Below are 14,663 nucleotides of genomic sequence, written 5' to 3'. Positions count from 1 at the left end.
AACGTGTTGCTTCCCGTGCCGCGTAAGCCACCCTTGAAAGAGCCACCGAGTGTCACACGGAAAGATAAACACCATTACGACGCGAATGAGAAAGTTTCTTGGGAATTTTTGAGAAAAGAATCTTCGGGCCCACCGCGTGTGTGCGTTGCCATGCCTTGGCACGAGCGTGCGAGGCGGGTATCGAGTGGCAACCGAGTGAAAATACATTCGTCCGACGATGTGCCGGCTCATGAAACCGTCTCATACCTTACGTATACCTGCCGGCAGGCTCTGCTGGAGGCTTTTGGTAGGAACCGATCCAAGTAGCAGGAGAGCTTTCTTGGGGATAAGCGCAAGGAAAAGACCAACAGCAAGAGATAATGCCGCCACACGCGCTCTCGCTCGAAGCTTCTCTGGCGAAACATTTTTGTGCGCCTCGTAAAAAGGTACAAATCCCCTGAACTAATACAGCATCGTAGCCGACAGCATGGCGCAACCCGGGCCATCACCATTATCAGGCCGTTGGAGGTTATGTTTGCCGTTGCCCGCGAGCCAGCCGGCTAACATTGCTCTGCAATAGATCCTGTTTTTCTTCACTTGTTCCTTCCCCAGCGAGGACGGGGGACTGGGACGTATTCTTCGCGTTAGCTAGTTATGCTCTGCACCGCACCGCGCTTAATGTGATAATATGTTATGCGGACTCAACCGCACACTCCGTCCGCACAATTAAGACCGCGTGCTCTCCGCTACGGTCTCTGGGGAGGATATGCCAAACACATTTCGCGGAGTCGTGGCCCGGCGCCTAGAGTCTAGTCGGAACGTCATTCCCGCGTTGGCTTAATGCTGCTGTCTTCACACGAAAAAACGCCTCAGCAGCAGAAGCCCAGAAAGCAAACAAAGCGAACGACTTGTAGTTTTTCGCCAACGCCCCCATAATGCGCCAAGCGTTTCACTGAACAAGGTGAGTTTGTAATAAAAAGTGCTCCCGAAAGCGGTTCACGAGCGGCGGCTATTCAGTGGAAAGTGAATGGTGAAGATACGGCAGATAGGGTTTGAAAGAAGAGGAATTTTAGTTCAACCAGATCGCTGCCCCCAAGTGCCGGTCCAATTTAATTTCGCTCATCAACGCTTTAGGCTTCCCGCTTAAGGCTAATGGAAAACGGATTCTACTCCGATTGTGCAGATTAATTCATCATGTTTCAAGCCCGTGGTGTGAACAGTTATAATCTTCGACCATCAACTCATTGGGAATCGGCAAGAACTGATGACATCAACATTTATCATTCATATGCGCAGACGGATAATTTCACTTCAAGTAGATGTTCTCAGGGAGCATGGGACTTTATCGCAAAGTTTAATTGAAGGAACTCTACGCGAGCAGAACTGAAAACTTTTTACACTTTCGTTTCTTCTCTGTGGGTCGTGGTTCGTGACTTTCCGTCATTTTGGCCGGCCATTCTTTTCCCGCGTAACTGACCCATTTGAAGTGACAAAACTCGAAATCCTTTGCTCCTTGAACAGCTCCACCGTACGTTGCTATTCGGACAGTCAATTTTTAAAATGCAATCTATTTGATTAACTTGGTAAAAAATTGACCCGCCTGGCGACGTTGTTTATCAACTTTTGGCAATCTCGGGGTCCCGGACCCGACGCTGCATAGAATCTAAATTGAGCGCTTTTCCCTTATCGCGTGCCCTTCTGTCGTCGTGAAAGTAAATAATCCACAGTCCGCTCATTCTGGAGGTGTCGCGCCTGGTGAACAAAAAGACCGCAAGCGATAACCGTAACATTTTATCACCGATCAACTTTCACGAAATGGAGAATCATACGGGGGCATATATCCTTCTTTCAGCTTGTCAGCTACACACACCGTAATTCACGGCGGCGAGTCTGAACGCACCCGACCATGCACACGTTTCCTGTTTGGCGTCGCCGTTATTTTAAATTCAATTATCGACCACAAATTCGGACCCCTGGGGATGGGCAATAAAAATGATTCCCGGGCGCCGCCGGCACCGGTACATCAACTGCAGGACTCCGAAAAACCCATGCCAGCCTCGCACGGACCGGAAACGGTAGAAAGTGTTCGATTAAATATGTATGGCCAACATTTATTTGGTCACAAAATATTGATTCTATTCTTCGCTATTTGCTAGGTTTTGGTTGTTTCCGGCACCGGGCCTCAGCAGCGCAGCAGCAAGGCATTTATTTAATGGAGTGTTTGGTTTTTATTTTCCAACGTTTGATTAAACCTGGGAATTTAAATTGCATTATTCAGTGTGCAATCTTTGTGCCGAGCCCTGTCAGGTGCAACTAATCTCTGCGGACCGGACGAACGAGCGCGCGCGAGCGTGAAGAAAAGTGAACTGTGAAATTTAATAACGTGCCCGAGAGACACCCACTGATTTTGCGATTAAATATGGCTCGACAATTAAATAAGGCAATCGATGGAACCGCGAGCTTGCCTGGCCAGCCGATCGTGATCAATCGTCTGTAACCTCTGCAAAGTAAACAAAGCGCGGAGGAATGATGTTTATTTATTATCAAAACCGCTGAAAGAATTGTCAGAAAAATGGAAGATAGCCAGCAGACACGAAGATGCTCCGGTTTGATGTGGTTGAAGCACACAAATCAATGAGTTGCAACCCACTTGCAGACTTTACACGCCTTGGTCTATTAAGCCGAGTAGATTGGACAGATTGGCACGTGCTTCGCAGGAACCGCGCAGGTACAAGATCCCGGGAAGTATCCTAGTCTCTGGAGAATACCCCAAAGCCCGATGATAATTTTATCGTGCAAATCACACCAACAGGAAACTATAGAATACGCCAGAGGGCATGCCTTCTTGCACCGGGAAGTTTCAAAGTTCAGAGTTTATCTTGCCGTTTTTCCAGCCCAAGGTGCTCGGAAGTTTGTTCGAGATCGAATTAAACTTTTTCCGTTCGAACTTTATGAACTCTAGCACCTGTGTTATGCTGGCTCTCGAAGCCACACGTTCGACTCGGTTCGTTTTTTTCGATCTTGAAATTGGAACTCGGAATTAAATTCAATCTCTACCGGTTGTAGCCGGCGCAGTACCCGGATTTATTGATGGCGCTCGTGCAGGACGTATCATAAGCTCGTGCTCCCTTGCCAAAGCCACCAGCAGGTGATGACATTCACAGGGCTAATGATGACGCATACGACACGCCGAAGAAACTTTCGTCAGAGCGCCGCGGTCTGTGGGGAAAATGGGTGAGCTTGCGAGCATAATGTTGTCCGGGCGCTGCGCCGCCCAAAAACCGCGTGGCGCGCCGATAAGACCCGGCGCTGGGAAAACTTTGCTCAAACCACCAGCCACGGGCTGTCATACTCATGAGCCGAGCTCTAATTTGGCTTCCGTCAGCCGGTCCAGATCGGGGGCCCCGATATGATCTAATGTAATGAAAAGTTTGTCATTGTTCGTGTGCTCGGCTCACGGAAAGATCGGTTTCTGGTTGCGGTTTTCGCGGCAGACATCGGGGCGTTTTCGTCTACACTACTCTGCTAATTTAAACATAGAGCCAGATTTCGATCATCTTCGCAAGCATCATGACGGCAGGGCTGGTACATCCTTTATTTCACATTCACTCGACCCTAACTAACGCTTCAAGTGAATGATCCTCTCTGCTCTGGTGCATACCCTAGACAGGCCAGTAAAATAAATTGCTCAGGTGAAGCACGGCCGCCAAAACCTGACATAAATTAGAAATCATCTTCCTTCGAGTCGCCTCCCAGCCGGAGATGAGAATTTTCTCGGCTTACGGCTTCTTCGGCTCCGAAGCCAGGCATACCGATGCGAACCACGGCGGGAAAGAATCTTCAACCAGAGTCCCGCCCGGCTTCGGTAGCATAAAAATGTATCCACCCGACCTGAACCAACGGTTCCGCCTACTTAGGTTGGGCAAAAAATCATTTAGCAGAACGCAATGCTCGCAGCAACCATTGCCACGTCGAAAGAATGCTAATGTCATGCTAGAAAGCGAGCTGCAGGAAGCCCTTTCGCCCGGGGGCTTTTGGCCTGCGGAAAGGATTGAGAAAGAGACTACACACGGGGTGAGGATTTCTGCGAAGAGAATGATTATACATATCTTTGTACAGCGCTTTAATTTTTCAACGAAACACCTAAGCGCACTCACGCCCCGTTAAACTCAATTTGTATCGATCATCAGGTTTGCCCTGAAAGGATACACCACGGAATCGAGGAGCCCGGTGTTGCGATGGTATCTTGGCAGCACCCATATCTTGCTCGAGAGGATCTCTGCCGTCAGTTTAGGGCGCGAGGTAAAGGTAAAAGATTGACAGACACTTTTTGGCCTGTGCAGCTGTCGGGCTTACCTTTTCTTTGGCGGGCCGACGGATGTTATCGAAGACCGGCTTAGAGTTCCCACTTTCGAAAGGTCGGCGGGCCACATTTACATCATTGCCACATTATCCAGCTATTGACTCCGAGTGTACGGAGAACTTTATTCCCTTTCGCACGGGCGGCACCGTGGAGCATAAAACATAAGGGGAGCACACTTCAGACAAGCAGCCAATCGATACTAAGCCTTGAAGTGTTTTTTACGTGATTATTTCCTTTCTGCCTGTGTTAATGTTCACCCATATTAATGCAGCTCGATTTACGGCACCAGAAACGAACGACACCTCAGGGACCACCTCACTTCAGTTGGTTACAACTTTCGACACGTACCGGGCTGGGGGCCGTCGAACACACGACGTCTGGTGACCCGCCTAGGAGGTCAGCTGCACCGTGATTTAGTGCACGTTCACTCGTTCTCTGCCTTAAGTTTGACGGCTCCTACCGATTATCACACCTCCACTACATAATCACTCGCACAAACACAGACGTCAGCTTTCTATCATACGAACACACAGACACACTCCGCACCTAAGCACCTTTCCAATCAAGCATCTGGACCGCTGGGGGGAGATTTGCATTCGACGGGCATTATTTATACATTCACTACTTCATTAAAACCTTCCCGATCGGTACACTTCTGGCGCCCGCGATCAGTAATCGACGGGGCGCAAATATGTTTTCCTATTCTCCGTATCCTTCGAATAACCTCCTCGTCGGTCTCCTAGTCCGGGGAGACACAGCGAACGGAGCGAATGGAAATCCCCACCTTCCTTTATGGCAACCGCCGGCCTAACGGCTTCAAATTCCTTCTGAACGATGGCCGCTTCACAATGCAGCGACCGCCCGATTCCACATGAACCGCACGTGTACGGTCGTGGTCGGGTCGTGCGATTGCGCCACCCCCCGTTCCCGGTAGCCGCATGCTGAGCCAAGCGACATTCAACCGAAAGCTTTCTTCGTCTAACGATTATTATCCTTTTGAATAATTTACTAGCGGCACCGGCAGAAACAGTGGCAACAGCAGTGTCCGGGTCCTGGCGTCCGAGGGGCGCTTCAATGCCAGCGGTTCCTTCAGAAAGCTCCCGTCAGTGGACTACAAAGTTATACCGTTGAAGTAAGGCGCACCAGGCGCCTCCATCGCACCGAAACCGGGAACGTTACGCGTAACGGGCACCGTACTGGCGCTACTGCTGGGACAGCTGCTGGCTATCGCTGTCTCGATCACCGACGCATGCACACGCACGCTGGGTCGTGTAACGTGTCATGCACGGCCAAGCGAAACCGATACGTTAGCCTTCGAACCGCGGTGGTCGAGAAGCTGAAACCACACACTGAGCACCACTGAGTACGATCCGCTGCGAATGACGTCCCGGCGACTACTGGCCCTACTACTGCCCAACTACATGCCGGCAACTCCAGCGCACGCAAGCCTTTCCGTGGGCGAGTGAGAGTTCCACCGACAATCGATCGCCGGGAAACAAGACTATACGAAAGGGACGCGAGATCCGGAGTTTGTTGTCCTCCAGTGGGGCCAAACCCTTGGGACAGGATGCTGCGGAGCATGAGCACCGAGTGAACTCGCCCGACACTCACGCCTATTTCGTCATCGTCGTGTTTTCGAGTTCCATTCATGAACCGAAGTCGGTGGCCTCTCGTCTCAGCTGCTTCGGAACGTGGCTGTTGATTTTATTTTCTTTTTGCATCATACCTGTTGATTCCAACTGTCCATTCTCTTATCCACTTTTTGTTTTGAAATTGCTTTTTGGCCCAAAGACACTTCGAGTCGCTGCGCCGATCGCATCGATCATACACCAACGAAACCGGCGTATTGGGTACTTTCGCATTGACTAAATCGTACTCGTGCTAATCTTCTCGATTTCTTTCGATAGAACAAAAAGTCAAACAAAGATTGTGGTCAACGGTACGAATGATAGGAGATAGAAATCAAACCGGGTAGATTCGATTTCAATGTGCTAATAATGTCCTAAGCCCTCATAATTGAGAAGCAAAATGAGAAAAGAAAGAACTAAATTGTCCCTACCGCCCTTAAAGAGATGCCACCGGTGGTCACCGGCCCGTGACATTGATCTTCATCCACACGGCAAATTTGTCGTTCCCACTAAACCATGCTGTCAGGCCGGTGTTTTATGTCATTCCTCGTCTCCGCCAGAGCGGCAGCGGCAACGTCATGAACGTCGGTGAGAGAAGCCGAACCATAGAATGGGAGCGAATGGATCGTTCTTTCGCATCCGTCGAAAGACCCCAGGATCTTCGCTAGCGGCTCTAGGCCCGCGGCTATATTTAGTGCTCAGCGCGCCCAGAACCAGAAAGGCTTGTTAGTAGTTTCGCACGGGAGCGACGCACTTCAAAAGAGAGGAACTGTGAGAGACATTCTTATTTCCACATTCTCAACTCCACCGATCCAACCCAACGGCGCAACGTGAAACGCTCGCAGCACGATGATCACCGCCATCGACTGGCCAGTGTCGAGATCGAGCTCAGCGCTGTCAGATCGCCGTCATCGCGCCGGATGCTGGCCGGAGCATACCAGCATACTTCTTGCAACCGGATCGTGATTTGTTTGAAAGCTTCCCCCGGATGTGCCAATCGCTCGCGTTCGATTCGATCGCTTCATTCACACCCATCAACACTTCCCTAACGAGGGTGGTCTCGCTTTAGTGTGAGTGGCTGACACTAAAAGCAATAATTAGTTCGCCACTTCAAGGATCTGCCGTGTGTGCCGGCTTTGCCTTCGCTCCGTGAAGTGTAAAAGGACACTCCTCGGAGGCAGTAGTCCAGAAAAAAAGTCCTTTCAAGTACGTGCGAAGCAACTACCTAACGCGCGTCGGCAGTGAAAAAACGGGGTTCTGCATCGTGTGTCTAATTATACGTCATTTAATTAATTACGCCACACTTTAGTGGGGACAAACAAAACGGACCGCGTGTCACGCGAAGATAGCCCCGTGGTTCCCGTGGTTGCAAGGTGCAGCCAAACCGACAGCCGTGGCCAGAGTGTAGCAGAGAACCGTCGTCCATACGGAGCCTGGTTCTGTGCGGTGGTTCGTGCAATTTAACGGAATTGCGCACTTGCGGCTCGGGGAAAGCGCGTGGCCGCAAAAAAGTTAATATAAAAACCACGGGGCCAGCTGCAAATGCCAAGTTGAGCGACCCGAGCGACTAGAGATGATCACGGCCAACAGTGGACACGGCAATGCGGCGTACACAGGTGGTTGCCGGCGGTGGCCAAGTAAAAATTATCGACCATGTGAAATAATTATCCACGGCCCAGTGGCAGAGCTCGTCGAGTGTCGACATTAATCGTTACGCCCCGGTGGCGGTTGTGGCCGTGTGCCCGTGCGTGTGGATGTGTTTGTGGGTGCGGGAGAGGATCATCCGCCTTTCGGGGAGTGCTATAAGCATAATAATACGATCAATCGGTGAGCCGGCCGACGGGCTGACATTGACGCCATTAGCGGTGAGGATATGCAACGCGCGCAGCAGCAGCAACACGTGATGCTGATTCTATTACTGTTCCTCTTGGGTAAGTTACGCAAAAGGCCAACCAATTTACATTAATTTTAATTTAAACTTTCAACCAACAGCAACTCGATTTAGACTTTTTGCAAAACATCATCATCGTAAATCATCGTAAATTATCGAATGAAATCCCAGTTCAAATCCATAGCACCTCGCATTGTGCAACGTAATTACCTAAGTGACGAAACGGCTAATCCCCTCCCGGGTGGACAGTCGTTACGCGACTGCAGCACAAGATAAACGCGCAAAATAACGAGCTGCCGGCCCTCGTTATATCAATCGGAACGCCGCATATCACGCTCCCGGGTGCCCTCACGCCGGTGGTTCCGTGTGGTTTTGGGATACACGAAATTTATGCACGAGTATCCCGCATAAATCCGTTCGCACTTTGGCCAGGCGAAACAAAAACAAATGGCGCCGAGAATCCAAAAAAAGGACACCATAAAACGTGTGCTGCTGTCGGTGCACCACCCCGTGGGTTAGTGGTGCACGTGGCGGCCTTCGGGATCTCGTTAACGGGCAGGTATCGCGATATATCCTTCGCTTACGGCGGCATTATAATCAGCAATGAGTTCTGAGTGGGAAACCCGCCCCGGGGCTGCGGGGCGGTTGTAATTTTCGATGTCGATTTTACTGAAACGTGACTCAATCATCGCTTTCGACTGCCCGTAGTCGCCCCGAAAAAGGTGTCGTCCCCGCAGGTTTTTACAGCGACTTCCTCGGTTCGGTTCGGGACTCTCAGGAGACTCGGCGCAAGGCGCACTAACGCGGACGGACGTAACGGAACGTGGGAAACGGGGAACATAAAATCTCATAAAATTAGAACCCCCGGCGCGTGAAATGCGGTGCGGTGCGGCGTAAAATGGTGTGACCAAAATAATCTGATCCTTTCGAACCCGTCCGGCCGGCTTTGAAAACAAAACGAGAAATTCCTTCGTTCGAGTGCGAGGCCCCGACCCGACCACAGTCCGATGTGCGTAAACAAACATCACGGGCGAACATGGATTTCTTTTCGGTCACGCTTTACAACAAACGCGTCAGGATTACCAGAAAACTAATGGCTGCTATCGGGGCGTTGGAACTATCCATAAGCTCGCCGCGCGCAGTGAAATCCTCGGCGACCCAAAAATGATATCCCATCGCTCCCGACGGGCTCCCTTAAAATAATGCTCAATGCCGCATCCGATTTCTGTCGCTAACCTCAATTCTTCGGCGAAGAATGTGTTGCGAATTTTTCAACCCCGACACATTGTTGTCTCCTGTTGGTCGCCGGCCGGCCGCCTGATGAGCTCAGTGCGGCCGAGGGTTCGAGATGGCGAATTTTTCGAACCAATAATGGCGGCCCGAATGCTGTACGAAGAAGCTCGCACTTTGAACGTGAAACCCAAACCCAAACGGTCGATGGCGTACAAATAAACCGGGCGTTACGACACCACCGGCGCCGCCGTCACCGGTCTCCGAAGTCAACAAGCTAGTTAAGATTGATGATGCGAATAATGTGAGGCCTGTGGGACAGTGCAGTGCCTGCGGGCAGAGAGTAGCATAAACTGACCTCGGACGTCGACGGGGGCCGCAAGGGGCCGGCCGTTTACAGGGCCGGTTAGTTTCGAGCGAGAAAGCCACCCCACATACATCATGCTTCACCGCGCTCATCAATTATCACTCTAAATTTAACGTAAATCATTCGTGATATTTATACACACTAAAACAAGACTCGAAACAACTGTTTTCAAAACATACGAATATTCCCGTAGCCCCGAGAGACCGTGTGTAGTCGTGCTTTTCACCAAGCCGTGACGTACCCGGGAACCCGTGGTGGCGCAACGGCAGCAACGGTGTGGTTGATTGACGTTGGCGCGCTGTTGCTGCCGCTGCTGCTGCCTTGCGCCTTGACAGCGCCCAGCCGGCCCACCGAGGCCTGTGCCGAGTAGTGCACGGCGCAAGGATTATACTAATAAGCGGACAAACCGCCTCCGGGCGAACGGATGGCAAATGTCAGTAATTGTTAAACGATACAGCCAACGCCGACAGACGTGGCGTTACGTGCCGGCGCGCCGTCTGTAGCGCCGCGCTACAGGACGCATTCATCGCTTTGAAAAGTGGTCCAGCAAATTAAGCCGTTCCCCGGGCGCAGGATTCCGAATAAAACTACCGAGCCCCTTTTTCCAACGCCAAACGGCAGCCGTTTTCATCACGAAAATGGTGGCCTAAATTGGGGAATTAAAGAGAAAAGTGCCACTCCCGGCCCCCACGAGCCTTTTTGGCCCGGCAATTAACCCGACACACGGTGCCATTTCACGGAACGCGAACAGCCGCAAACTACGTCACCTTTGGCACAACGGTGGCACAATTCATTAATTAACTTCGAGCCGGGTACCACGGAACCACCACCTTATGACCCAAACGCGCACCAAGCCAAGGGCACCGGCGAAGGATCCTGTGTTGTGGTTTCGCCTTTGGCGCGGGTTCGCCGAAGAAAATGGACGGCCATAAATTTTACGCGAACCGCGACAGTGACACCGTCTCTCATGACTATTGCCACACACGCGCACGCATCCGGCACGAAAAGCAAACAATCCTCAATCCTGTTTGAGGTTTGGGAATGCGGGGGTTTGTCTCAATATCTACTCATCCGGCAAGGCGAGGGCCAGACACACACGCTTAATGTGACACGGCCTGAGTGCGGTGGCGAGTGTGGCACGTAGCCCGCGCCCCAACGTACGTGCTGCAGGTGCGTGTAAGTACGCCCACCGCCCAAACAGGCGACCTCCGGTAAGTGGCCCCGGGACTTTGTCAGGTGGTTGAATGGGCCGCGACTTTAACGGACGAAAAGTTTCACTAAATGTTGGAGGTAGAACTCAAAGCTAACAGCAGTTTGGTCAACATAAAAGGCGATAGTAAAGGCGCTTCCCTTTAAGGTCAATTTTAATACCCCCATCGAACGGTAAATATTTACAGCCGATCTCAACAGTACCCCCCTCATCGGCTCGCGGTGTGAATAATGGCAAATTTAAAATTTCCGAACGCCCGAACGAGCGAAACATGAGAAATTATTTCACACGGCGATTAACCCGTCGCTCGGCTTGGCAGGGCCAAGTCAAAGCCCCGTCGGTCGAGGTTTAAAATAGTCGCAAACACATTAGCCTTTGGTGCATAGCGGGGCCGGCGGAACGGTGAAGGAAACGCATATACCGTAGCGCGCCCAAAAAGAAGGTCCGTCACCGCCAGACACGTAAATGTGCGTAAAATATGCTTACGGGCGTTTGAGCGGTCGGAGACCGGTAATTGACTTCTCGATGGTCGCGGGCCGTGATGCGCGCGGAAAGATGGATGGCTGGCGTGGCGATCCGTGAACACACGCCATTACGCCACGAGCGTAGCGTAAAATTAAATAGTCCACTCGCTTCCCACTAATCCGTGCTCCGTGCGTTCCAGGGATGTGCATTCGTGGCTTCCGATGGCGCCTAGTAGTGGGTTCTGCGGTCTAAATCATCTGCGCTTATCAAATGAGTGAGACAGCGCTCTTTCGGTTCTGTCCCCTATTTAGATCAAGACGATGCACCTGCTGCCAGAACTTGCGCGGCCACAGCACACGGATGCAGTGCTAATAATATAAACGCGCGTCAACGGACCTCCAGAGTTTCTAACGTCCTGGTTTCCCTTATTGCTTTCGTTGCAGGTTCGTCGAGCGCCTGGTTCGAGACCAGTTCTTGGCGGACGGCGGAACTGGACGCACACTATTTGCAACAATGGAACGGACCGTACTTTGACGTGTCCGCGTCGCGAAACGTGACGGTGCGCGAAGGCGAAACGGCGTACCTCACGTGCCGCGTAGAGAACCTGATCAAACACAGCGTATCCTGGGTGCGACATCATGACCTACACATACTGACCATCAACCAGATCACGTTTATCTCGGACGACCGGTTCGAGGTACAACACAGCCGACCGACGGGCGATTGGACGCTCAGGATCCACCGAACGCACAGGAAGGACACCGGTGTCTACGAGTGCCAAATTTCCACCATGCCCGTCAAGAGCTTGCAGCTGTACCTGATTGTTCGCGGTAATGGCCACAGGCGTCTCTGGCGTCTAGCGCCACCCCAGAGTTTGTCGTTTCCAATCAGCCACGGTCGACGCTAATCGACCAAGTCACTGACAAATGTAGCGCCTCGTAATGAGCGAATTTATGACGGATTACGTCGTTAAATAGAACATCCCGGGGACACCCCACCCCGCGGACCGATCCGGGCGATAAAGCAGCAACGAGAGAGTTATTCAAAATGGAGGAAAATCTCGATTTTGATTTCCTTTTTGCTATCACCGGCTACACGGCTCATAAATACACTTGACACCGACACTAAATCAGTGCACCCATCAAAGCCGCAGCGTGGTCGTGGGTCATGCACCGCAAACACACATAAACTACGGCGCCACGGCCCAAAACCGGACATGGGTGGTTGGCGTGCTCCAGCGCCACTGATATTTAAAGCCATTCCGCGAGCTTCAGTTTGATTCGATGCGCGCCAAAACCACAGCTCGCCGGCAACCGGAAGCTGCCAGTGTGGCTATCGCAATGCAGCTGACACAAACATAGCAGGCCATCGCGAGAAGTGCCGATGCGAGGAAATATTCTTCGCCCTTGCTCGCGGCTGCTCCTTGAAGGGTGCACCTTGAAGGGTGGGTGGGTTAATAAACAAGCTGCCCACATAAAAGGTCTGGGGAATCTGGTTTATTCGCCAAATGTTTATGCTTATAATTTAAACAAAAGCCTTGCAAACAAACCCGTAAAGAGCGTTAACGCGGCAGGAGATCACATGGGAGCGATAGACAAATTTCCGCACACGGGATCGCTGATCGTTCCACGGATCGTTAACATTCTATGACCGTGTGAACGGAAAAAATCGGAAAGCCCATACAACGTTAACGGAATCTGGTAAAGGATCTTAAGATCTTATTTAGGAGCTGAATAAATGGATGTAGAAATTGTCGTACAGCGTGGAGGGCGAAAATTAGAATCTTTAATTAGCAGCAACTCTTATGACGTCAATGTTTGAATCTACAGACAGAACCGCGAAACTGCCTTCACAAACATATTCCACACCAAATGCATGTCAACCATCAAGCCATTCAACATCCGCTACGCAACAACATTCACTAAACAACGGGGCCGAGTTTCCTTGGCGCGAGCGTTCGAGAATCCAGTTGCCGGCGTGCACCATCGAAGAAGAACACGAAAATCAAATCCAATGGCCGTTGATGTTGCCATTTATATTCTAGCCGCTGCTGGTGACATTTATTTTGACACTCGTAGCTTTATAAATGCGCTGCTCAGACTTATTAAACGGTTAATTTACATCACCGTTGACACGTCAGAAAACTGTCCCCGTGAGCGGCATCTCCGGCGAGCGGCGAAAAGAATAACGCCCACAGAGTGGCCGAAATTCGCCTAGAGGTACCGCAGGGTTTTGCACTTTTTCCAAACAGCTCCCCAGAGACGCTGTGGAACGCGCACGGTCCAATAAATTATTACCCACTTAATGTTTCACGGCGCTAGTTACGGTTTTCAACGCCTTTTTCCTCCGTCCCGTCGCTGGGTCGCGACATTCTAATGACACCCAAATCAACGGCAGCGTCCCATAGAGAGACGCTCCCACTCCACCCGGGCGTCACTTTCACTTTCCATTTATTTATGATTTCCTAAGCTTGGACAACTAACGGCTCAGTTTGACAAACGACAACCTCTGCCCCACCGGGGTCCTAAGGGGCACTGATTATCATAAATCTCTTCTCCAGGCGAGGAGGAGCTGGTGAGACGACAGGACGACATACTTTACGACATTCCGCCCTCTTCCGGGGAACTGAACGGGATGCGAGCCGAAGACGCCTACGGCCGTATGTACGCGGATCGTGTGAATGGTAAGGGAGAACGCCGTCGTTGCCCATTTACTGGCATCCTGGCAGCGGCGGGGAGGGGCGAAGGTTTGAAGTAACTATTGAGCGTGTAGATTATCTGTTTCTAGCCGTCACAACGCAAATCCTCGAGGGTTCGATCGTGTACGGCTACAAGGGTCAGAATCTGAACATTACCTGCATCGTCAATCATAACTACGACCGGCGACCCAACCACATCATCTGGTATCATAAAAATGACGTACGTACGCCGAACTGCCGCCGCCCAACATCCCCGTAAGCATCGGGTAACCTTCACTTCGAACATTTACAGATCGTGGCCTACGAGTCGCTGCGTAAGCGGGAACGATCGCCCCTTAATAGCATCACTTCGTTCCACCTAATAAGGGACGCCGAGTTCGACGATGCTGGTAACTACACCTGCGCACCGGAACTGTACTCAACTGCCAGCACCATTGTGCGCATCTTGGACGGTAAGTGGCCGCCGCGCATTGGGATGTTGGACGAACATTTTCAATGAAGACATCTCGTCTTTCTAGGAGAAGAAGCACAGGAGTTAAACGGTGGCCCGACCAGTACCACGTTGAGCAGCGCCATCTGTTTCCTTTGTGGAGTGCTAGTTTCACTTTTTAATCATCGTGACCGGATGAGTTAGTGAGCTGAAGGAGAAAATGCTTTGTACATAATGTAAATAAAGTTACTTAAAGGTTTTCGCGGCTTCGATTGGGCGTTTAGTCTCTTGTATTATTATGTCCAAGGTTGGAAACTATCGCGGCTTGATTATGAGACACGTGATAGACGATCATCAAACAACATCGTAACTATTTGAAATATTAGTTAATTCTTTCATAAA

The 14,663-nt window shown here is 51.1% G+C and overlaps 1 protein-coding gene across 1 annotated transcript; it reads left to right on the top strand.

The window, feature by feature from the left end:
• The first annotated feature begins 6,863 nt into the window (after positions 1–6,863).
• On the top strand, positions 6,864–14,465 carry LOC128267473 (zwei Ig domain protein zig-8-like). Its single transcript, XM_053004310.1, has 6 exons — positions 6,864–7,901; positions 11,577–11,963; positions 13,694–13,816; positions 13,906–14,051; positions 14,124–14,283; positions 14,350–14,465. The coding sequence occupies exons 1-6, from the start codon at positions 7,844–7,846 to the stop codon at positions 14,463–14,465; spliced, it is 990 nt and encodes a 329-aa protein (XP_052860270.1). The 5' UTR covers positions 6,864–7,843.
• Positions 14,466–14,663: the final 198 nt, after the last annotated feature.

The sequence above is a fragment of the Anopheles cruzii genome, chromosome 2 (assembly GCF_943734635.1).
Source record: "Anopheles cruzii chromosome 2, idAnoCruzAS_RS32_06, whole genome shotgun sequence".
Lineage (NCBI taxonomy): Eukaryota > Metazoa > Arthropoda > Insecta > Diptera > Culicidae > Anopheles > Anopheles cruzii.
Note: the sequence above shows the minus strand (reverse complement) of the source record. Positions and strands in the feature narration are given on the sequence as shown.

Coding starts and splice junctions, on each gene's coding strand:
- LOC128267473 (XM_053004310.1), top strand. CDS start 7,844: ATGCAACGCGCGCAGCAGCAGCAACACGTGATGCTGATTCTATTACTG. Junction 7,902..11,576: donor TCTATTACTGTTCCTCTTGG/GTAAGTTACGCA, acceptor CTTTCGTTGCAG/GTTCGTCGAGCGCCTGGTTC. Junction 11,964..13,693: donor GCTGTACCTGATTGTTCGCG/GTAATGGCCACA, acceptor TCTCTTCTCCAG/GCGAGGAGGAGCTGGTGAGA.